This window comes from Sceloporus undulatus, chromosome 4, assembly GCF_019175285.1.
Source record: "Sceloporus undulatus isolate JIND9_A2432 ecotype Alabama chromosome 4, SceUnd_v1.1, whole genome shotgun sequence".
Taxonomy (NCBI): domain Eukaryota; kingdom Metazoa; phylum Chordata; class Lepidosauria; order Squamata; family Phrynosomatidae; genus Sceloporus; species Sceloporus undulatus.
Window position 1 is genome coordinate 195166722 of NC_056525.1, and position 23454 is coordinate 195190175.

The 23454-nt window shown below is 39.8% G+C and overlaps 1 protein-coding gene across 5 annotated transcripts in view; it reads left to right on the forward strand.

The window, feature by feature from the left end:
- The window catches only part of SPIDR (scaffold protein involved in DNA repair), a 1328422-nt gene that overhangs the window by 1180257 nt on the left and 124711 nt on the right, over positions 1-23454 (forward strand). For all 5 annotated transcript variants that reach the window (XR_006103505.1, XM_042463183.1, XM_042463182.1 and 2 more), the window contains exons 6-7: positions 14694-14950; positions 21095-21195. Coding sequence is in view for 4 of the 5 variants with exons in the window: in XM_042463183.1 (XP_042319117.1) it covers positions 14694-14950; positions 21095-21195 (358 nt within the window). In the remaining variant the exon portion in view is untranslated. The remainder of the gene's footprint in view (positions 1-14693; positions 14951-21094; positions 21196-23454) is intronic.

Sequence of the window (23454 nt, forward strand, 5' to 3'; positions counted from 1 at the left end):
CTTCACACTTTGGGTGTACTCCTAGATTCAGTTTTGAACCTGGAGGCCCAAGTTTTTTCAAGTGACCAGAAGTGCTTTTGCACTTTTAAAGCTTGTGTGTCAATTGCACCCATTCCTTCAGATGTCTGATCTTGCAATGGTGGTACATGCCTTGTTTACATCCCATTTAGACTACTGTAACACACTGTACTTGGGGCTACCTTTGAAGAGTGTTCAGAAAATTCCACTGTTCCAAAGAGCTGTTAACTGGGACAGATTACAGAGACCGCACAATGCCCCTGTAGAAGCAGCTCCACTGGCTGCTAGTATGTTCCCAGGCACAATTCAAAGTGCTGGTTATGACTTATAAAGCCCTATATGGCTCAGGTTGTAAACTGCATTTTATTCATTTAAGGAGTTATATGTTTTAATACAGTAATCATTTAATTCTATTTTAATGCTCACTTTTGTATATTTTTAATTGCATTGTTCTTTTAAATTGTAAGCTGTTTTGAATCCCAAGATTGGGGGGAAAGCAGCGTATAAATAAATATAATATAATAATAACTATAGGCTAAACAGGTGGCCACTGGTAACTTTGGTTGGGTTGGTCCACATATTATAAAAACCTGTTTAAGCAGAGACAAGCTGAAACAGCTTGCAGTTGGGGCTGAATGAGTCTAACCTGTGAAACCTGTTTTCTTCACAAAATAATTTTATGAACAGAGTTGGAGATTATAACTTGTTTAACTCTAAGAAAACTGCTGCATCCTTTCTTCATATTTTTGTCATATGTCTAAGGTCTCCCATCTGACCTGCTGATAACAAGAACAATAAAAAAACTGGACATTATTAGAAGGGAACAGGAGTATGTCTGTGTCTTTATACTTTCAAACATGTGAGCATCTTCTTCAACAGGTTTTCTCAAGCATTTGTGATAATTTCTAATTGCTGTAATGCAGTTATTTTGAGAAGGGAATGTTGGCTATGACAACCTGCATTTTTATTTCAGTTTGTGTTTTGAAGATAATATAGATTATAGCATGTTAGCCAAATTGAATATGTAATAAAATGATGTACAAAATGCTGCAAAGCTTCTATGCAGCATTTTGATGTACAGACAAACACTTATTAGGTTGAGAGTTCTGGCAGGCTAGCTGAATTTCAGACTTATTTGGTGTCTCTTGGAGTGAGTTTGTTTGTTTGTTGCGATAGAAACAACTAGGCTAGCAGAAACCTTTAGATGCCTGAAGAGACCCAAGAGACTCTCTTCAGTCCAAATCAAAAGTAGTTATTTCAGACAATTATCCACTATTGGACAAACTAACACCAGTGCTACAAAAGTTGGGTTGCAGCTGCAGTTGGGCTACAAACTGCTGCCATCCTCGGTAACACAGCTGCTGTCCAGTCACCTTCAATGTATGGTAACCCTTTGAATTAGGGGTCGTTCCCACTTACCTATAAAGCGGGTCATGATCCGAATTTAGGGTGCATCGTTCCCACTGAAGCTCGAATTTAATCTCCATTACCCCTCATTCGTTCCCACAGCATCTCGAATTAGAATCGAATTAAAATGTTTAAACCAGATTATCAGCCTATAATTTGGTTTAAAAAAATAGTAGGTTATAACACGAGTTATTTTTGAAAGCGGGGTACGATTCGCTGTATCCGAATGGGAACGAAAGGGTGTCTGATTCGGAAACCTGGAGATGGGAGGAGCAGCACTCAAGGGGCTGGCCTGGAATGTCACCCTCTTTGTTCTCTTTTTGCATCACCAGCGCCATTTTCTTCCATTCACATAGACTTTCCTCCAGTGGATTGCAACCTCCCCTCTGCTCCTCATTCATAGACCAATGTGTGAGGAGAGACATTGAACACCATTTTAAACTATTTCTTTCTTTTTTTACCTCTGGCTGAGCGCCTGAGCAGCAGATGGGCTTTGCAGGACATGCCTGCTTTATTGCCCTCCAAACAGCCCAAGGAGCAATGGGGGAGGCAAAGCAATTTTGGGAAAGGAGGCTCCTTCCAGAGGAACTATGAGATGGGCATTGCAGGACATGCCTGCTTGATCGCCTTCCAAACAGCCCAAGGAGCAATGGGGGAGGCAAAGCGATTTTGGGGAATGGAGAGCCTGGACACCCAGGGATCTGAGGGGGGGGGACGAGCCTTATCTTCTCTCTTCCCCAAAGATTCTCTCCCCAATAATGAAGCCCGCTGCCTTCTCCTCCTTGATCCGATTTGCCAAACCTCCTCCTAGTCTGGGGCGACACAACAGAAGAGCCTTGGATGCAGCCGATTTTCATTGGCTGCCCCCCCCAAAAAAACCCCAAGACTTGTGACGTCTGAAGCCTACGCACTTGATTGACAGCTTGTGGACACAAATGGGAACGGGGAGCAAGTTAATCCGCTTTAAAATAAAGCGATTTAAAATAAATGGGAACGAAAACAGGGTCTAAATGAATCGAGGTAATTTGCCCCTTTTGGTAATGGAAACGATGGGAAAAAATCAAATTATTCCCGGAACATAATCAGAATCGCTCCAATATAATCTGTTTTATCTGCCAAGTGGGAACGCCCCCTCAGAGTCCTCCAAGAACCCTGGTCATCATCTTTCCTGCTCAAGCCTTACAAACTCAGGATTATGGCTTCCTTGATTGAATCAGTGCAACTGTAATGCAGTCTTCTTCTTAACTTCCTTCCTTCCACTTTACTGTATTCATTTTGTTCCCTTAGAATATATTGCAAGCAAAGACTGCGTTTGTAGGATTCTCATTTGACTCAGTAATATTTGTTAAAATTAATTTCTGGTACCTAGTGCTTGACACACTACTTGCAACAAAAAGGAAGAGGTTATGAGAGAAGAGGCAAGAAGATTGAGTAAAGGAATTTCAGTAGTCAAGATTAAAAATAACGAGAAACTGAACAAGAGCTTTGAAATGTCACAGAATAGTAAGAAGGGCAAAAGTTTAGAACTTAGAAGATGAAAGTGGAGTTGAATGGATATGTGGGGAAAGAACTGAGATCAAAGATAACACTACAGTTTCAAGATTAATAATAGAAGAAGGGTGGGGGAAGAATCTGGTAAGGGGAGGAAATCTTAGCAGACTTAATTTTTAGGAAATCGGACGCTATAGGAAAAGAAATAGCATAGAAAACATAGAGCTGAAGGTAATGTAGAAATCATACTGGAGATAGATGTACCAATTATAAAGTCAAAAGAGACTGATTAAAAGGAGACCTAGATCAAAACATTAAGAAATAGTATGTAGAGAGGTCTTGTAGTACTTTTGAGACTAATCGAAAGAAAGAAGTTGGCAGCATGAGCTTTCATAGACTTCAGTCTCCCTCCTCAGATGCATTTGGTGGAGTGGAAGCCAGGGACAGACATATATATGCCATTGGTATGTGAAAATGTCAATTCAAATTAATTAATAATAATAATAATAATAATAATAATAATAATTGTTTATTTATATACCGCTATTCCAAAGATCATAGCGGTGAACAGCAAGTAAGCTAATTAGCAAGTAAGCTAATTTGCCCCCCAACAGTCTGGGTACTCATTTTAGCGACCTCGGAAGGATGCAAGCCTGAGTCGAGCTTGGGCCCTTTTGCTGGTCTTGAACTCGCAACCTTGTGGTTTCGAGTGAATGGCTGCAGTACAGGCATTTACCCACTGCGCCACCAGGGCTCAATTCAAAATCCTTTGTGTATAGAAAGAAATGGCTAGTTTTAACAATGGTCGTTTGTGAACAAAGGCATTGAGAACTAGCCTTAGTATATGGAAATGAAGTGGCAAGACCAGTTTGGCTTTGGAAACTAGCCTGTAGGTGGGGAGAATAGATGAGTGTAGGACACCACCATGAAGATGGGGTCAGATAGTGCTGAAATGTGTGTAGTGAGCCAAGAAGCCATTATCTTTGTTCAGTCCATTGCTGAGGGATTGTAGTTTGTGGATGAACTCCAATTCTGCTGTTTTTCTTTCTATGAAGTTTGTGAAAGCTCATGCTGCCAACTCAAAGATGCTACAAGATCTCTCTGCATACTGATTCCACAGACTAACACAGTTATATCTATGAATTAAGAAATAGTGGAAATGAGGAAAAGAGAGAACCATTAAAATAAGAATGGGGAGGGAGAGGGATCCAAGAATTCATGGAATTTGACAAAGCTAGAGAACTTAGAGGATAACATGGTCAGTGATGATAAAAGTAGTAAGAAATTCCAAGAGGAGGAGCTGGATTGGGGGGGGGGGAGAGAATACCTTGAAACATTGCAGAACATTTGAAGTCAAGCATTAAAGCACTGAAGGAGAAGTACTATGTGACTTCTTAATAGACTTCTTATTTTGCAATCAATTGCCAGGTTTTTTAAATGTGTTATTTTTTGTGCCATAGTAAAAATATTACATACTTTACAGTCTTGAGGATCCGGTATACATCAAGTGGTAATGATGCCAATCAAACCCATTCCAGTTTCAAGGTGTAACACAACAAAATGTGGGAAAGCTGAAGGGAGTGAATACTTCTACAAGTTCTGTTGTATATGTGGTATGGTATCTTGGTGTCAACAAAATTCCTGGTATGGTTTCCTCATCAGCGCCCTTGGACTAATTGATGCATATAGAAGATTTATTCATTCCTTTGTAACTTTTAACTATTGAGGCTAAATACTTGTGATGTTTCTATCATAGGGCTTTGCTAGTGGCTTTTTGAAAGAGAACAGGAAATTATCATCCTCTGACAGCCACCAAATGCAGGAAGCATATTATGCTAGTTTTTAAAGGATTCCAGTATGCTTCAGCAGCTGACTGTGAGACCTGAAGCAATGTAGTTTCTACATTCAGAGCTATGAATCAAGAAGACCATGATTAGAACCTTGCATGTCACTAGGTGCCCAGGCAAACATTTTGGCAATCCAACCATAATATAAGAGTTAGAATATTGAGATAGGGTACATACAAAATCTTTTGGGGAGTGAAGGGCTTTGCTTATGGAATGTGCTTCTGCTTGATTTTCTGGCATCTGCTGGCACAACAGTTTATACCGAAGTAGCAGGTTAGTCCCTCAACCATTCTAGCATTTTGAGGGGCCTGAACAATCAGTTGTTGGGAGAGAAAATTGAGAATGTCTAGTTTGACCAATCCCATTGCACATGCATAAATCTGAATCTAACACACTTAAGTAGTTGCTGCTTGATCTCTGTGCTAGTATTTTCCTATCATATCCTTAAAACTAGCCTAATCTTCCTCAACCTAATGACTTCCATGTGTCTACAATTAATATCATATCAGTCAGAATAAATCCTATTACCTTGGGTAATGTGAACTGCAGTCTAGAACACCTAGAGGGCAGCTGGTTGCAGGATGTTTGACTAGTCAGTTTTGTTCAGTCTAATTTAGTTCAAAAATTTGTCATTAGTTTGAATGTGGCAATGCAAACATACTTTGTTTACATAGCTAGATATAGATATGATAAAAATTGTTTTATCTGGTATTAGTTGATGAAGACTGAAATGCTATTTAGATATTTTTTTGTGGGTTTTTTGGGCTATGTGGCCATGTTCTAAAAGAGTTTCTTCCTGACGTTTCACCAGCATCTGTTGCCAGCCACAGATGTTGGCAAAACGTCAGGAAGAAACTCTTCTAGAACATGGCCACATAGCCCGAAAAACCCACAAAAAACTATGGATGCCGGCCATGAAAGCCTTCGACTTGCTATTTAGATACTTTTGCTGAAATTGTGTGGAATGATTTAGATCAAAAAGTATAAATAAGTGTACTTGCCTGTATTTGATTGCCTTGCCATTACAAAGAAAGGGATTGACAATGTTTTTCTTATGATTTTTACAAATAACCAATGCCTTATGCATTTGCATTTATAATCATGATGCTTAGACAAGAGTCTTGTCAGTGTGCACTGTTGGCAAGTACATATCTAAAAAACCCAAAATCTTCAAAGTGTCTAGGAAACAATATTAATGGCTACCTTGATGTAGAGATAATTAGCCTGTGCTGCAGTATGATAAGGTGCTAAGATATCACTTCCCTGATAATGAGTCATAACATTAAAGTTACAACCACATTCCAAATATCACCTCATCGCTCGTATGAAGATATAAGGTGGTGGCAGTAACTAAAATTATAATCTGATAAATTTTAATCTGATTCAAGTTCCATTACTTTTATTTCTCCCTTGCTGCTTGTCCTAAACTGGTGTACAACAATACTGGTGTGCAGTGCAAGTAATACTGGACTTTGCAGAGATGCCTTTGGACATAATAGATGTCACAAAGCTTTGTGGCCTTTGGCTACTAGGTTTGGCCAAGGATGAAAGGCCAGTTGATGGGAGCCAGTGTGCTGTAGTTGACAGAATACTGGGATCAGTATTGCAGATCTTTCTGGAGACATAAACATCCTTGGACAAAGAAAGTACAGTAAAGTCTCGATTATCCGACATAAACGGGACCGACTGATTGTCGGATGACCGAAAATGTCAGATAATCCAATGAGGTTTCCCTCCGCTTGAAGGGACCTCCACAGAGGAGGTCCCTTCAAGCGGAAGGAAAGCAAGCTGCCGGGGAGGGGACTGGGCCAAGGCCAGAGTCCCCTCCTCAGCGGCCTGGCTTCCCTCAGCTCGAGGCTTGACCCCTTCCCTCCCGAGGGAGTCCTCAGGCTCCCTTGGGAGGGGAGGCAAGCCGCGGAGGACAAGATTGGGCCGAGGACGCAGCCTCTTCAAGGAGGCTGCGTTCTCGGCCTTTTCCTGTCCTCTGTGGCTGCGGAGGACAAGCCAGGCCGAGCACCCGGGTCTTTCCTCCCCTCGAACGGACTCCTGAGGAAAGAGAAGCTGGGAGGGAGAGGCCTCGGCATGGGCCAAGACCTCTCTTTCCCAGGACTTCCTCTCCCTCAAAGGGCTCCCCGGCCAGTCCTCCTCTTCCCGGACCTCCCCTTTACTCCAAAGGGCTCTTCGGAGTCCTTTGAGAGGAAGGGACGGGAGGCAGGGCAGGAGAGGACTCGCTGAAGGTAAGTAGGGAACGAGGGAGGGAAGGGAGGAAGAAGGAGGGAGGGGGGAGGCAAGGGGAGTCGAATAATCTGGAGTGTCGGTTAACCAAAGGTCGGTTAACCGACACTCTACTGTACTGTGATTCATGCCCTTACATTGGCAAGTTACTGTTATTGCAGCTTAGAATGGCTAAGGCTATAACTGTGTGCACCAGTGGTTCTTAATCTATGGTCCACGGACTCCCTGGGGGGGGCTGCAGTGTTCTCACAGAGGGTCCATGAAGGCTTGAACCCCACTTAGCCCACCTCCTCTGTGCAGCAGAGTGGCCATGTGGCAGGAGCCAAGGCAAAGTGGCTGGCTGGTTGAGTCTGTGCATTGCCTGTTATGTGGCCACTCTGTTGTGGGGAGAAGGCAGGCTGAGCTGCTGAGCAACAGTGGAACTGACAGTCAACCATTCTTTGCCCTTCTCTGTCCTTCTCCCCACTCCCTTTCCAGCTCAGAGCAGTTCAATCTCCCATCATAAACATTTAACACCCACTTTTTGTTTTCTTCATCAGAAAGGGGAGGAGACCTAGATGGGAGAAGGAGGGAGGGAGAGAGGGAGGGGGAAGGAAAGAAAGAGTGGGTAGACTAGTAAGCAAGCAAGCAAGCAAGCAAAGGATCTGGCATCCGTCCTCAGCACTTACCCAGGGCATTTTCATTAGATGTCACTACCACACTGCCTGCCTGCCTAGTCTGCACCTTCCTCCCTGTCTTCTTTCCTTGCTGAAGCCTCATACCCCCCTTTCCCGCCTTGGTACCACAACACCTCTGCCTCACTTCAGGGTCACCTCTGCAGGACCTCAAACTCTTTCCTTTTTACTTCTTTTTTACTTCCCAGTTCATTTACATTCTGAAAGATGTGATAGAATCTTAGAGCTGGAAAAGGCTGCAAGGGGAGCAAAGGTATTGACTTCCATGTGCACAAGTCACTTTTTGGACAGTGCTTCATGATCCCTTGCTTCTAGGGGGCAGAGTTCAATCCGTTCCAGCCTCAGAGCGGATTGAATAACAACACAAAGGCCTAGTCAGCCAGACTTTGCCTTGGCTCATGTCTGGTAGCTGCTTCGCTATCACTCAGCTGCTTAGCATGCCTCCCCCAAAGCAGAGCAGCCAAGTGAGAGGAGCCAAGACAAAGGCTGTGTTCAGGTATTATTATTATTATCTTGAGTTATTATTTAACTAGTGACAGACCACTGCAACAAAATATACTTAAAGGCGGTTCCTGGTAAAGAAAAGGTTAAGAACCACTGGTATACACAGTTACTTGTGGGTTAATTCAATTAAATATATTGGGGCTTTTCTCAATATATTACGGTACTTTAAATCACACTGTTAAAGACATTATACTGTAAAAATAATATTAAGTTATCAACTCCTAGCAGTAGCTACCAGGAGCAATAATAAAGTTGTGGAAAACTCCATGACTGAGTGATCATATGTCCTATCCCCTGCCTCCCCCCCTCCTGAAACAATTTGCCTCCATCTGAAAAAGTTTTGTGTCTTTTGAGCAGCCCATAGAAACCATGTCACTGTTATTGCCCATGTAGACAAGAAGTCAACAGACTACATAGGGATAAACTATGGCCTAGGTGAGGGTTTAGTTCACAATCCAGAACCACCCCTACTTTACAGTGTTGAGTAGAGTTGGGTTTGAACAAAAAAAATCTACTGTACTATTTCATGCATAAATAAATAATCCCTCCTTTATATGTGTGTGTCTAAAAAGCCACGGTTAAAAAAAAGTTTTTCATGCTAAAGAAATTAAAAACATTGCATGTGTAAGAATTTTTAAAAGAAAGGCCTGTATGACAGCTAAATTTTACTTTGGGCTTGCCACTCTGGGAAAAAATAAGAAACCAGTGATTTATCAGTCTTGTTGTTTATCGTGGTTAACGCTGCCTACACATAACTATTTAATCTTTCACCTATTTAATCTTTCACATTCTGACTGTTTCCAATCTGTGGTTTCATATTTTAAAGAAGGCAGGTATCACCCACAGTACTGTGCACACAAACAACTATGAGTGGAAAATTTGGGTGCATTCTGTACTTCAGTTTTGCTTTTTATACCACTTACAATCAGGTTTTCAAAGATGTTATTCTCCATCCTGTCCTCACAGAGGTCTGGGGTGCTTGAGTGCTTTAGAAATAGCAAATAAAAACTTCAAAGGCAAAGAGAAATAGTAGACTGTAATTCAAGTGTCCTACTGCTATTTTTCTTTTACCAGTAAGTGTTGTGCACAAAGGAGAGATTGGTTGACCAGTGTGCTGTTTCTCTTGGAACCTGTTGCCACTCTGGTGACAAAAATCTAATTCACAAGTGCATTTCTACAGTTTTCTTCAATTCATTCATCTATGAACTACTATAATGGAGTTTCACCAGCCCTTCACATATTTTCAGTAATGCATAATATGATTTAGATGTCTGAAGTAAAGTTGCTAGTTGTACAGTGATCTGTTTACATTTTATGAATGTTGCCTCATATGTCAATTATTTTTTGTTACTATGGCAAAGCATATGCACTGGAAATAAATGTGATGCAGAGTACTTGTTATGCTATGCTTTATTTAATTGCATGATTTTGTGTATTGCTTTGTTGCGTACTCTGGAAAGCCCACTAACCAAGTCTTAGACTAAATCTAAAATCCACAAAAGATGAATTCATTTAATGGCCAACTAAAATGCACAAAACACATTATGCAGGCTTTCAAAGCTCCAATAGCTTTTTCATCAGACCAAAGATATTTTTTAAAAATCATACATGTGGGGTGGAAAAGTGACAAGCCTACATTTTGTTTCAGATGATGTCTCTATTGTCATTCAGTTGGTTTGGAGGGATCTCAGTGCAAACAGAAGCCACTCCCTTCTTGGCAATGTGGAGACTGAGCAAAGAACAATAAATTCTAAATTACATTTGCAGCAGTAAAGTAACTCCTTTTGGGATACAGGGTGCTTCTGTCTTTTGTGAAACCGCAGGCCTCTTTCTTAGGCAGGGAACATTGAATTCCTCAAGAAATCTCTGTACATGTGGGAATATGTTTAGGTGCTGTATAGTTAAAATTGTACCAATTATAGTCCAAAAGGAAAAGTTTACCTTTGTTGGAGATAGAAATCCCCAAAAGTTAAGGTACAGTCCTTACTTCCTTCTTATTTAGGATGCCCCTGTTGCAGCTAAATTCAGTAACTTCAGACTCAGGAAACATATTCAGAGGTAGCCAAGTTGGCTGTACAGCAAAATAAAACAAAATCCAAATTTTACAAAAGAGCAACACCTTCATTGGCCAATCAAAATACAATCAAAGGTTTTGCTGTAATCTATAAAACACAGGCTGATTTTCTTTAGAAATTATTTGTGTGCTCCATTATGCAACATATGCATAGGTTAACTGGACTGGATATAGAACCAAGTAGCATCTTCATAGTATAGAACCTAGTAGTACTCATGGAATTTTTGAAGCTGGAACCCCCTTTTTTGTGTTGTCAATATAGGAAAGATAAACAAGTGAGGCAGTACTTCCCCTTCTGTCAGCCTTCATGTGAAGAGCAGAATTCTGAAGAGGAGAACCACTTTCCATGGAGGCTTTTCATTGCTCTGATACACAGCATTATGAATCACATGCAGGGCCTTCATGAAGAAAGGATGCACTGTTCAGAAACGAGTGGCCATAGAGGGATCAAAGCAAGTGTTCTCTCTGGCTTCTTGGAATTTTATTTTCTCTATATTCATAACATCTGAGTAGGTCATAGGCAAATAAAGTGTTATTTTTGTTTCTATTTTGGAGATAGGTACAACTGGCACCCCCATTACTCAGTTTAATGTTTAGATTAGGAATTAGGAATTATGTGGCTCTCCAGGCTATTGTTGTAGTACAATTCAGTCTACTACAATGTGGCCCTGTAGGCTATTATACTAAAACTGTACTACAGTTTAAAGAAAACAATGAACGGTGAGGGATACTGGAATATGTACTTCAAGAGCATCTGGAGAGTTTCATGATTCCAAATCATGGAAATTTAAACATGAATATTAAAACCACTATTGGCAAGGCAAGTGGGGGTGATTAAGAACATCTTGCTCACTTCATATCCTTTCATTTGTCAAAAATATCACTTCAAGTCCTCTTAGAACTTGACAGATCCTTAGTGTTGGTTAAAACTAATTTAAAAAGAAATGTGAGAAGCTAAACAAACTTTTTGATTTGGCACAGTAAGCATGCTGAAATACCAGATTAACTCATCATGATGTGCATGATATACAAAACCAAGCAGGTGCAAGTGCAGGCATACACTTAAATCTAAAGATTAGCCTGGGAACATTTTACTTTACCTTTTCTGAATGCATAACTAACAGAGCAAATGAAAATGCTCTTCAAGTGTATTTGGCACACAGTGCAAGTATTTGGTGGGCAATATAGCACTAGTGGCATTTATAAACTTAGTTATGGGGAGAGCAGTTCAGTCGATACTGTTTTGTTGCCTATTTCTACTTAAAATAGTGCTGATGTTGCCAACCAAATATATATTGAAAACAAAAGCCTGTAAAGCAGGGGTGGGCATCTGTATGCTTCTAGCTGTTCTTGGCATACAAGTACTGTCATTCCTAGCCAGCATGGCTGATGGTGGGGATTAAAGACATCTGAGGGGCACCATCGTCTACATTTGTCTATAATGAACATATGTTCTGTGTTTATTCTACACACATGTCAATTTCAAAATCAAATTTCATAGAATTGGAATCTTAGTTTATTGCTATGTCCTTTTTTATTAACTGTGATAATAACAGGATAGGTTAGGAGAAGCATACAAGCAGATGAATGAAGCGAAGTTGTATATGGTGACTATGTTGCCATCCAAGTGAATGGCTACAGGTTCTTAAAGTTGTTGATGAAACAGTGAAGCTGTGTTGAGAAGTTACATTTTACCAACATGTAACATTAGCCAGCAGCTCTTCTTGGAGAGAAAAATCACTTTGGATTTTTGCTCACTTTAGAAGCAGTTGAAAGTGCATTTGAAACCAAAGAGGAAAGGCTACTTGAGAACAGGGCAGTCTATTCCAGGGAAAGGTGAAGCAATGCTCTTCCATCTGTTTCTATACTTTTACCCTCTTCTGGTGGATAAAAAGCCTCTTTATTGCAAAGAAAGTGTCATTGGGTAACAGTTACACAGATATCCTGCCCTCATATTTTAATTCTCTCTTGGTTGTGAAGTTCTTGGAGACTGCAGGACCTTGTGTATATAGACAAGATTTTGTATTTATAGACAATTTGTAACAAATTGCAAGCATTGTAATAAATAAGCTTCCTAGCATGAGTGGCATGTTTAGGCTCATTGATTTTGAATTAAGAGAAAATAGATAACTTGGGAATGTTTTGCTGGTTTAGTGCCATCCTTTTCACCATGATTTACTGTAATAATTTGTGTGAGAGAGAACCGTATGTGTGTCTGCATAATCAAGTAATAATTTGCAATAATAGTCCATAGACAGTTTGTGTCTGGTTTAGAGATAAAGCTGTAGAACTAATTCAAGGCCAAACTGTTTGGGTCACTAGTGGGGTGGGTGGGTATATGGGTATAGGAAGCAGCAGCTAACACCTCTTCAGAAAGCAGCTTTTCAGGATATAAAATTTGATTGCTTCTATTTATGCACCTGTTGACCAGCTGGAAATATTTTAATGGGGTTGACCCCTGTCTTCTGACTTTGGTGGTACAGAGCTGAGGTTTTGATTGCTCCTGAATCCCCAAAGGAGGATACTTCAGACTGTCATTGGAATTGCTGATTTTGAGTACATGGAGTTTAGTAATGGCCAAAGGAGGAAATTATGCAAATGCCCTACAGGTGGGTACAGGTCTTGTAGATGAGTTACATCATTTGTCTCAGCAGACTAGCAGTTCTCTCATAGCAAATAATTTAAGAATTAACTTGGGCTGCATCCATGCTGCAGAAATAATCCAGGTTGACACCACTTTAACTTCCATGGCTCAATAATATGGAGTTCTGGGAATTGTAGTTTTTTATGGCCCAAGAGCTCTTTGACAGAGAAGGCTAAATGTTTCACAATACTACAGTTCCCAGAATTCCATAGCATTGGATCATGGCAATTAAAATGGTGTCAAACTGGATTATTTCTGCAGTGTGAACTCACACTTAGTCAGGGGTTAAATGGGCAAATGGGATGATAAGAAGCAGGAGAAAGGTGGCCAATCATTTTAATTTTGGGATATATCAGATGTACTGGCAAAGAAGTTTGGCTTATGAAGATCTACATACTGATAGGCTAATTTGTTGAACAACAGGCAGTATTGCCGCTTCAGGCACACAAAGAAAGCTGTTTATGTCAAAGAAATACAGGTGACCCACTGCTGTTAAATCAAGGATGAATGCAGGCTTGTGGGATCTGTGCCTAATAATTGGTTCTGAATAAGAAGGTTGAATGGAACACATAGTTGTTTGCTTACCCAAAGCTTTCTTCATTTCAGCAGTACTCTGGATATGTGTGCATTTGTATGTGCATGCATGTGTGCACACATGTGAGTCTGTCCTTGTTGTGTTGCTAGAGAGTCAGAAATCCTTGATACAGCTATGCACATAAAGAATTTACCTTATGCTGTCTACTGCTGTAAGCAAGTAAAGTAATGGTTTTATAACGTCAGAATGTGTCACACTGATTATGCTGATATTTTAGGCTTAGATTGTTGCTACATAAATGGCTGTGTCTGCCCAAATGAATGGACATGGTATGGCCTTTGCACGACACACTACCTTCTGAGGTGTGGCCAGCACAAGAGGGAATCTTTTTTGCCATGGCATCACAAACATAAATCTCCCTGGCTTTGAATGGTTTATCTGTCTTCTTTATCAGTGTTGTGTTGGCTACCAAACAGCTTTGTCAAAGACCTGACAAGCATTGAGGACAGGGTGGGCTGAATGATAGCTTAGTGTTGGAATACATGCTTTATCACGACTCCCAGGCTCAAGCTGTGACACCTCCAGGCAGGGCTGGGAGAGTCACATGTATACACCCCTAGAGTGCTGCTATCTGTTAGGTTACAGCACTGTGGTGGATGGGATCATGGCCTGGCTGTTTGTTCGTTTGTTTGCTTGTTTTATAGTCTTACCCCCCCCCCCCCCCGTCGTTGTTATGTTCCTTCAAGTCCTTTCCGATTTATGGCAATCCTAAGGTGAACCTATTAAGGAGTTTTCCTGTGACTGAGAATATGTGACTCACTCAGGTTTACCCAGTGAGTTTCCATGGCTGAGTGGGGAAATGAACCCTGATCTCCAGAGTTGCAATCCAGTGCTCAAAGCACTATCCCACGCTGGATCTCAAAAAAGAACTGCGGTTGTTGCATATATTTCCCCTTGATTAATGACTCTCATGTTGTTTTTACTTATTTTCAAATGTCTTACTTATATTGTATTACCCATTGTTCATTTTTCCTTAACATTTCTTTAGATTTAAATTTTGTAAGCTATCCTGAGCAATTTTAGAGATAGAAAAGTCCCGTCCCGTTCCCCCCCCCCCCCGCTAATGAATCCCATTACTTTCTCTCATTTTCTAGATGTATTGGAAAAATTACTGACACTGTTTGTCTTACAGTTATTGGCTGTTATTATGGTATCTGTTCCTTCTTTAAATGTGAATTTAAATTTGTATATTCTTTTTTGGCAGGCAAGATCTATAGAAATTTCAGAATACTCATCAGATAGTGAAAATTTCGAAGAATGCCAAGTTGAATCTGAAGCTGCTAATTTAGATTTTCCTCAGAAGAACCAGTTCAGGTTTGGAGCAGAGACTGAAACAGATATAGGAAGGTCAGCAAGTGACTGGTTAAAATCTGCTCAGACCCTTCTGCAGACACCTAAGAAGAAGATAATTAAGAGTTTAAAAACCCCAGAAGATTCTGCCAAAAAAAGAAAATTACTAAGGCATGTAACAAGTCTTTTAAATGTAACATCTCAGTAATGCTTGCTCTTTCTAAATTGGCAAAATTGGTTTTGAGGAGTAATTCAAGGATGAGGAACAGTGTTATTCCCACAGCTCTCCCCATCTGAGCGTTTCTTCTTTGTGCTCTGTCTGGGAACCCACCTTCATTCCTCCTGCCCCATTTGTGGAGGGACAGGAGGAACTAACTGCTCTCTGCTGGTCATGGAAACACCAGCAATGCCCTGATTAGAACTCAGGTGGGGCAGAGCTCCCAACTTTGCTTTTTTAATGCCTTCCCTATGTGGGGAAAGAGCAGGAGAAGCAAAATGCTCTCAGCTAGCCTTGAAAGTTCCAGACAAATTCTGTTTTGGAGAGTGGGTAGGATGTGGGAGTATCTTCTTATTATCTTCCTGCATAAGGGGTGAGATTTTGGGAATGGGATGTGGGCCAGGTTCCTGGAGTCTCCGGTGGGGCAGATTCCAATCATGAGCTTTGGGCCAAGGGCAGCTCATCCTTAAGCTAATAGAGTTGACCATTTGTGGATATTCATATGGCAACTCAATTAACTTCTTAGGCATTTTCTAGTAGATGCTGATAGCACAATATCTCTGTTAGCATTCACTCAATTATCATCATCTTATGATGATTCACAACAATGGCTGCCATCTCAAAATCTCTCTCTGAAGTACTTGTTCAAATAGCCTGTCCTCTTGCACAACTGCGTTACCTCTGATTTTCAGTAGATAATTATTGGCTTGAAAGCAGTACTTCAAAGACTATAGTCAGTACAAAAAAGGGGCCTATTAAACTAGAAGCAATGCCATACAAGCACGCTCTCACATGAGAGAAGTCAAAGAAATAGATCACTTCGTAGTGAAGACAAAATTCTTCAACTTTACCACTGACGTTTGCATAAATACAAGTTGCTGTTCACCCATAATTCCTGTTTTTCCTTGTAACTTCAAGGAAATTGTCTGTTATTTTCTTCCTTTTTGAACACCAGTTAAAATACCCATGTTGTGTTGTGTGCCTTCAAGTCATTTTTGATGTATGGTAACCCTAAAGCAAAGCTATCAGTGGGTTTCCTTGGCAAGATTTGTTCAGAGGGGGTTCCTTTCCTCTGAGACTGAGAGAGTATGACTTGCTCAAGGTTGCCCAGTGGGTTTCCATGGCTGGATAGGGATTCAAATCCTGGTCTCTAAAGTTGTAGTCCAATACTCAAACCATTACAGTACGTGGACTCTTAAAATACCCATCCTTTGATTTATTTAATCCTCTAACAATAGATAGTATAGATACAGGGGGTCAGATTCAACTTGACAGCATTAAAAACAAGGAAATAAGAGTATATCTCTGAAGACTGGTGTGTGTGTGTGTGTGTGTAGATGGTGACCCCCTGTGACTGCCAAAGTGCCTTCTCTTTGAAAATGACTTTTATTTTTCTTGGAGCATGACCCTGGACATGGAAAGCCACATTTTAACTGGATGCTGAGAGGCTGTGTCCAGACTTTCTCCATCCTTACATAAATGTTTTTGAGGTCTTGATCATGTTTGACTGAATTTTTTAATAAGCCTTGGTTTCTGAAAGATGAACAGAACATGTATTGCCTAAAATCCCTCCTCTGACTATCAGCATATTTTACAATGTTGTGTGATGGCACAAGGTTGCAAATTATCTTAATCCTGAGCTCCATTCACACTGTTGTATGGAAATGGGTGGAAAAGGGTGGAGCTGCTTTATATATGTCACCAGGTAAGTGGGAAGTTAGGAAAAAAACTCACTGTGTAGCAGAAAATATAGAATGTTCTGAAATACCTTATGATAAAACAATGTTATCATCTTGTGCTACAAGCCAAAGCTTTGAAAGTAAAATAAATAGTTGAAGGAAAGAGCATTAAATGTCAAATGAATTTTGATTGAATTACAGTTTTTTAACCCAAGAAAGTACAGAATCCTCTCTTCAAAAACCATAATATTCTAAATAACATAGCATATTGAAGTAAAATCCATATCTATGTTTGCTAGGTTTTATGAAAGTGGAAGTTGAGAATGAGAATACTTTGTGTACATCTACACATCCTTTGCCCAAGAGTGTGTCAGGGCCACTTGAGTGTTGCTTATCCATATAGAGAAAATATGTGTGAGAAATCACATCCATTCTTTAATATTTGAACAGTGCAGAGATGTGGTGTTGCTATGAGTTTATGATTTAAAAAGCCAATACAGCTGGATTATAGCACATCTTAAAAAGTACTGTATTTTCTGGTATATAAGACTACTTTTTAACCCAGGAAAATCTTCTCAAAAGTCAGGGGTCGTCTTATACACCGGGTGTCATCTTATAGAGCAGGTGCTGAAACTTCCATGCCAGACTGGAGAATCTGCGATTGCCGCATATGGTGGGGGGAGCTCAAAAACGGTTGTGGGGTATGGAAAAAAGAGCCGTGTTTGCACTACCGCTCTGATAGTCTTGGGGACAGGGAGGGCAGGGCAGGCAGGGAGAGCTGACCAATCCAAGCAGGCTTTGTATACAACAAGTTTTCCTGCTAAGTACCTGCATGTCATAAGCATTTGAATTAAAATTAGCATATTGAAATCAAATCTGATGTTTTTTAAAAAAATTATTTGGTGTATGTTGGAAGAAGGATAGTCTTATACGGCAAGTATATCCCAAACTCTATATTTTAAGTGGAAAAGTTGGGGGTCGTCTTATATGCCCAGTCGTCTTATACGCCGGAAAATACGGTACTTGCACTTCAATTTGTGACAATGTCAACTTTATATTCTGACCTACACTTCACAACGTTAAAGAAAGGTGGATTTTTTTCATCCTCATAATTCTGTTTTAGGCCCAAAACTCACAGGTCAAAAGTTCCGGCTTTGGCCCGATCAAGGGTGTACAGATGACACATGCCCCCAGGTCAGACTGAAGATGTGCCATGGCTGCCTAAGGTGGTCTGGGGCCTCTGGCAAAAGGAACACAAAAAAACCCTCCATTCAGTATTCAGTATTCACTATTCCATTCAGTAACTCTGCCTTTGCATAATATTTATCTCATATCTCATTGACTTCTATTGGTCCACATCTCACTACCTTAAATCACCTCCAATGGGGGCTCCTGCTTGCCATACAAAAGATTTACTGCCAGTCATTGCAGACAGTGCTGAGTTTAACGGGAACAGTTGATCTGGCTCAGTATAAGGCAGCTTCCTGTGTTTATGAAAGATCGAAGAGACTAAAGAAATGCAAAAGACCAACCGAAAGAAAGAAAGAAACATACTGTCTTCTTCATAATGTGATTAATATTACTATGCTCAATACAATATGCTGTTGTGGCCCTTTGTTAGCTGTTATACCATAGTTAGCTGATTGGTTGCAGCCTGTACACTCATATTCTTTTTCTTTAAGTGCTTGCGTGTTCATCCCCAAGCCAGTGTTTGCAAACCCCATCACAGTTTCTGACTACAGTTGCCCCAACTGTGGTTAGAATCCTATTTATGTCAGTATACCCCCAAGTACCTTTATCTGAAAAATTGTAATAGGGCGTAGTGGAGTATGCAAGAGAGAAGGAGGGAGGAGTGCTTTAGCATGTGGGACAATAGAGTAATAATAATAATAATAATAATAATAATAATAATAGAAGTTTATTTTTATCCCACTTTTCCAACTTTGATCAAAGCGGTGTACAGATTTAGATAAAAAATACATCAAGATAAAACATAGATAAAAATAATAATTTATACAGCGCACACCGTACGCGGGTTCACCATATGTGAATTTGAGGTTACGCGGACAATGAGCCCTAACATGGAGAATGGGGCATGTGTCGCAGGGGCATGCCCCATTCAAGTGAATAGGGCTTCATCATATGTGGAATTTGCCTTATGTGGGGGTCGTAGTGTCCGGAAAGGCAAGGGTGCACTGTATAGAAAAACCTTAAGTTTTACAACTTATCTAAACTCAAGCTGAGTGCCACCATGGTGTAATGATTTGAGTGTTGGACTACAACTCTGGTGACCAGGGTTCAAATCTGTGCTCAGGCATAAAAACCTACCTTGTGACATTAAGCAAGTCATGCTCTCTCAGCCTCTGGGGATGGCAATGGCAAACCCCCTTCTGAAGAAATTTGCCAAGAAACCCCTCTGATGACTTTGAGGCATGCAACAACAACAGCAGCAAATAAACTCAAATGTTCAATTTAGTAAACATTTAAGCTTCAGATAAATTTGATTAGATCTATATTTGTGCTTAGAAAGGTTCTCCCGGTGTTGAAAGGATGGTGGAGAATCAGTCATTGAGATTCCCCTACCTGATAAAATCTCCTGAGGCTAAGATAAAAAGTGATAAGAGACCCAGGATGACACTCTTGGGACTGTGCTAGACAAGACCCTTGAGTCTTTGTTCTTACACTCTTGGCCAATAAGCTGTTTTGCTACAATTAATTTTAAGTGAAAAAGATGGGGAGGCGGTATAGTGTACTGGCTTGAATGTTGGACTCCAGGAGAACAGGGTTCAGATCCATGCAAATCTGTGGGATGAGCATTTTATTGGTTTGTGTAATACTGTGGAGTGAGCTTGGGCAAAGTCACTCTCAGTCTAAAAGGAAGGCAGTTCCTTAAACACCCTGTCAAATGGAAGCAAAATTCCTCTATACAAATCTTGCCAAGAAAAAACGATAGGGTTGCCATATGTCAGAGTTGACTTGAAGGTGCATAACAATAGCAACGAAATTTGAATGTAACTTGCCACCATAAACAGAAGTAAAGAAGTTAAGCAGCACAGACAGAATAATTTATGTAGTGCCTGCAAATTTTCATTCTTCTGTGAGTTTCATAATGCTCATAATGCTGGTGAACAATTGGTTAAGAGGCTGTATGTAATTTAAAAAAAAAAGTTATGGACTCCTTAGGCTTTACAATACTATCGAGGGACAAATACATCATTTATTTTTACTGACTTCCCAATTCTTTTGACTTGAGCTGTTTTTTGAAAGCACAGTTGTTGGAATTATATCAGCCTTTCAAAGTTAAAGCATTCATATTGTGTATGTGTTCTGTTTCAGTGTAATAACTTAGAATGTAGGTGTGCACAAAACAAGTCCACATTTTAAAGCAAGCTACATTTACAAGTCTTTAAAGTGCACACAGATGAAAAAAATAACCTGACATCTGAACGTTTAGGACCTTTTGTTATTGACCAGGGTTGAGCAACATAAGCCTCATATGCCCCCTGCCAACTTTTCCATCCCCAAACACCTTCTCAAAAACATTTGTGGTTCAAAGAGGAAAGCCTTGTTTTGGGTGTCATTTCACAATACAGTATGCTATCACTAAATTAAATTCAGTTTATATGTGCTTTTGAAAGCTTATAGGTTGGTACACTGGAAGGACTCCTCAATAGACTGGGCTTTAGGAGTGAAGACCATGTTATCTTCCCATCCTGCCCCCATCTCTGCTCATAGAGGGTTCTCAAACTAGTTCCTATTAAAGAGAAGAGCTGCATATTTCAATGGTTTACTCAACAATTTCACTAGTTTAAAAGCAGCTTCGGGTAAAATAATCTGTTTGTAACATGGCCAGTTTGGGATCTGAATTGTAAGTTCCTTCATTATTACCTTAAGTATATTTACATTGCATGTTATTCCTTTTGCAAATACTGAACTATTTCAGCTGAGGACAATTTTCAGACCACTCAAAGTGCACACTTGACCCAGCTTCTGAAATGAATCATGAGGTCAAGTATGTGTAAGGAGCATTTTGGGACATCATCCTTGCCAGTGGTCACACATCTTCCAGTAATATGCTGTAGGTCAGTGGTCAAAGTACATTCAACTGAAAATTGTAGCTGAAATTACACCCTTGAGTTGGAAAGTTGCTCTGACCCCAGGAGTGCTCTCATACCCCTTTCAAAATACTGTGCTTTTTATTGTAGGAACTGGAAAACTGTATGAGACAACAGCTTATATTAAATATAGGTAGAATATACTTACATTCTGAACACATCTATGCAGGGTATGATTTTATAAAGTCTCTCTAGCTCTGAGGAGTTTAGCAAGCATATGTTATATCAAAAAGTGTATATTATATGATTGTATTTTGGACAAACTACAAAAGATTTGTCTGAGTCAATATTTTGTTTTCTTTAGGGGAGGGCTAGCAGAGAGACTGAATACACTGCAGAATCGAGAGAGGACTGCTATTAGCTTTTGGAGGCATCAGTGTAATTCTGATGGTCAAACACTTTCAGGTGAGAAATGTAGTACTGCAGCTTTTCAACACTGTGGAACCTATTTCGATGAAGTGGGGGTTTTTTGTATTAGTTTAAATAAATACTTATGCTTATACAATACAGATGCAGTCAGGGCATCTTTTATGCTTCTAAAAAATATGATGCTGAGCTCTGTGGATATTAGGTGAGTTCAGACTTAAAGGTAATTGTACACATGTACTTTTTGTTATTATTCATGTTCTTGTTTTTATATGAGTTGCAATACTAATAGAGTGCAATGACTGCAGTCATAATACAGACACCTTTCCCATATTTTCAGCGTTCTCCCTTCCAACCAAAAACGTATCCAGAACAATCATGCTTTCAAATTATTAGGGTGGCAGTGCTAAAATTAGTTTAATACTACAGTACTGAATCTAAAAATAAGGACATTATCTAAGACAGTGCACAGAACGACAATTTACTATGGATGGGGTAGAGTGGAGCTACATGCTATTCATTTACTTAGGAATAGTTAAATGATTCTAGGTGTCTGAGCCTAACAATCTTCTTTCTTTCCCCAAATGTCAGAGAAATAACCAATTATTTTCTAGCTTGTTGAGGAAGATGCATGCCAGATTGTTGGTTTCATATGTTACAATAAATCAGCAGTGAATGAAAAGTCTGTCATTTGTTTAGGTGTTTCCTTTTGCATTTTACAGAATTCTAGCCTGTTGCTGGTATGTAAAAGTAGCCAATCAGTCTGGTACGAAGTGTAGACAACCTTTTATATATTCAGGATACCTAATAATATACAACTGGTGTGAGGACCATAACTAATTAATGATAGGTTTTATTTACTTACACATTCTTACAACTCTCAAATACTGGAGGCATGTTAAATACCATGAAGTGAAACAGAAATACAGTTGGCTCTCCTTTTTCATGGAGTTTCACTTATATTCAAGCCTCCTTCTCTGAATGTCTTCAAAAAGAGCCTCAGCAGCTACTTGCTGGGGATGCTTTAGCTGCACATCCTGCTTTGAGTAGGGGGTTGGTCTTAAATTCTATGGCCTGAAACAGACAGGCCAAAGGGTGCGGCAGATGACACACGCCCCTGATGTGATCAGAAACCACTCTGAGGTCGCTCCAAGCCGCCAGTCTGCTTTGGCCCTATGACTCTGTGAGTACACGTGATCATTCACCATCAGCAGATCATGTGACCAAAACTGGTGGCTTTGCAATACAATTGCCCATAATTGAATCTAAGAAAATACTTGTAAGGCCATGATTTTTAAAGGCAATCTGACAGTTGAAAAAGCTGATACTTAAAAAACAAATATGAGTGTACATTGACATGATTCTTCAGCCATCATTGCCTTTGCAGTATAAACATTTTCTAAATTTTTGAATTTCTGTTTCATTGCTTGTGCATTCATCTAATTTTGGTGAGTGGTGGGTGTAACTTTAGTTTTCTATGTTTAAAAAAACCTGTGTTACCTTTATTATTGCCGATTTCCTTTATCTAAAGTTACTGTTAAAGAGTAGTGTGGTATAAAAAGTGTCCTGATGTCATGCTTTAAAGCACATTTTATCAAATTTATAAAAATCTGTTGTCTTCAAACCATTGTGTTCTGTTTGCTTTGTTATTACAATGCTTTAAAAATGTGATGACTTGCAGGATTGTATTTGATGTCAGGACATTTCTTAGTTTTCTACTTTAGCTTAAGGCAAACATACAGAGAGATAGATGATCTCAGAGATCAATGAGATCAGGTTGGACCAACTTAACTTTTGGAGTCTGATTAAATTCCCTTAGAAGTTGTTGTGTAGGATCACATAGACCATAATGAGATTTTAAAAGAAAAAGAAACTGTAAATCCCCAGTTTGGCATTATATAGGATTTTGTGGGGAAGGGGGAAATGTAGAATGAATAACAGTAACATGGGTACACCCATTCCCTCAGTGTCATACTTTCTACCATAATTGGGTCATTGCAGCTGTCTTAGAAAAATGGCTGCAGATCCCATCACAGAGCTCTAGGTGCAGCACCTAATTATGCCCTTAAATAACTAATGGTAGCAGGACTTGTTTGTAGAGAAAGGAGACCAACTGGTTATTAGGTGAGTTCAGACTTCAAGGTAATTTAGACTTGTTGCCCTCTAAATATTGTCACATGTATGTGGACCTTCAGTTGATGATTATGGATAGCAATAAGTCACTTTTAACAAACTTTGCTAATTATTTATTTCACATTTGGGTATTACAACTGCCAATCATGGCCTTAGGTCAAGAAT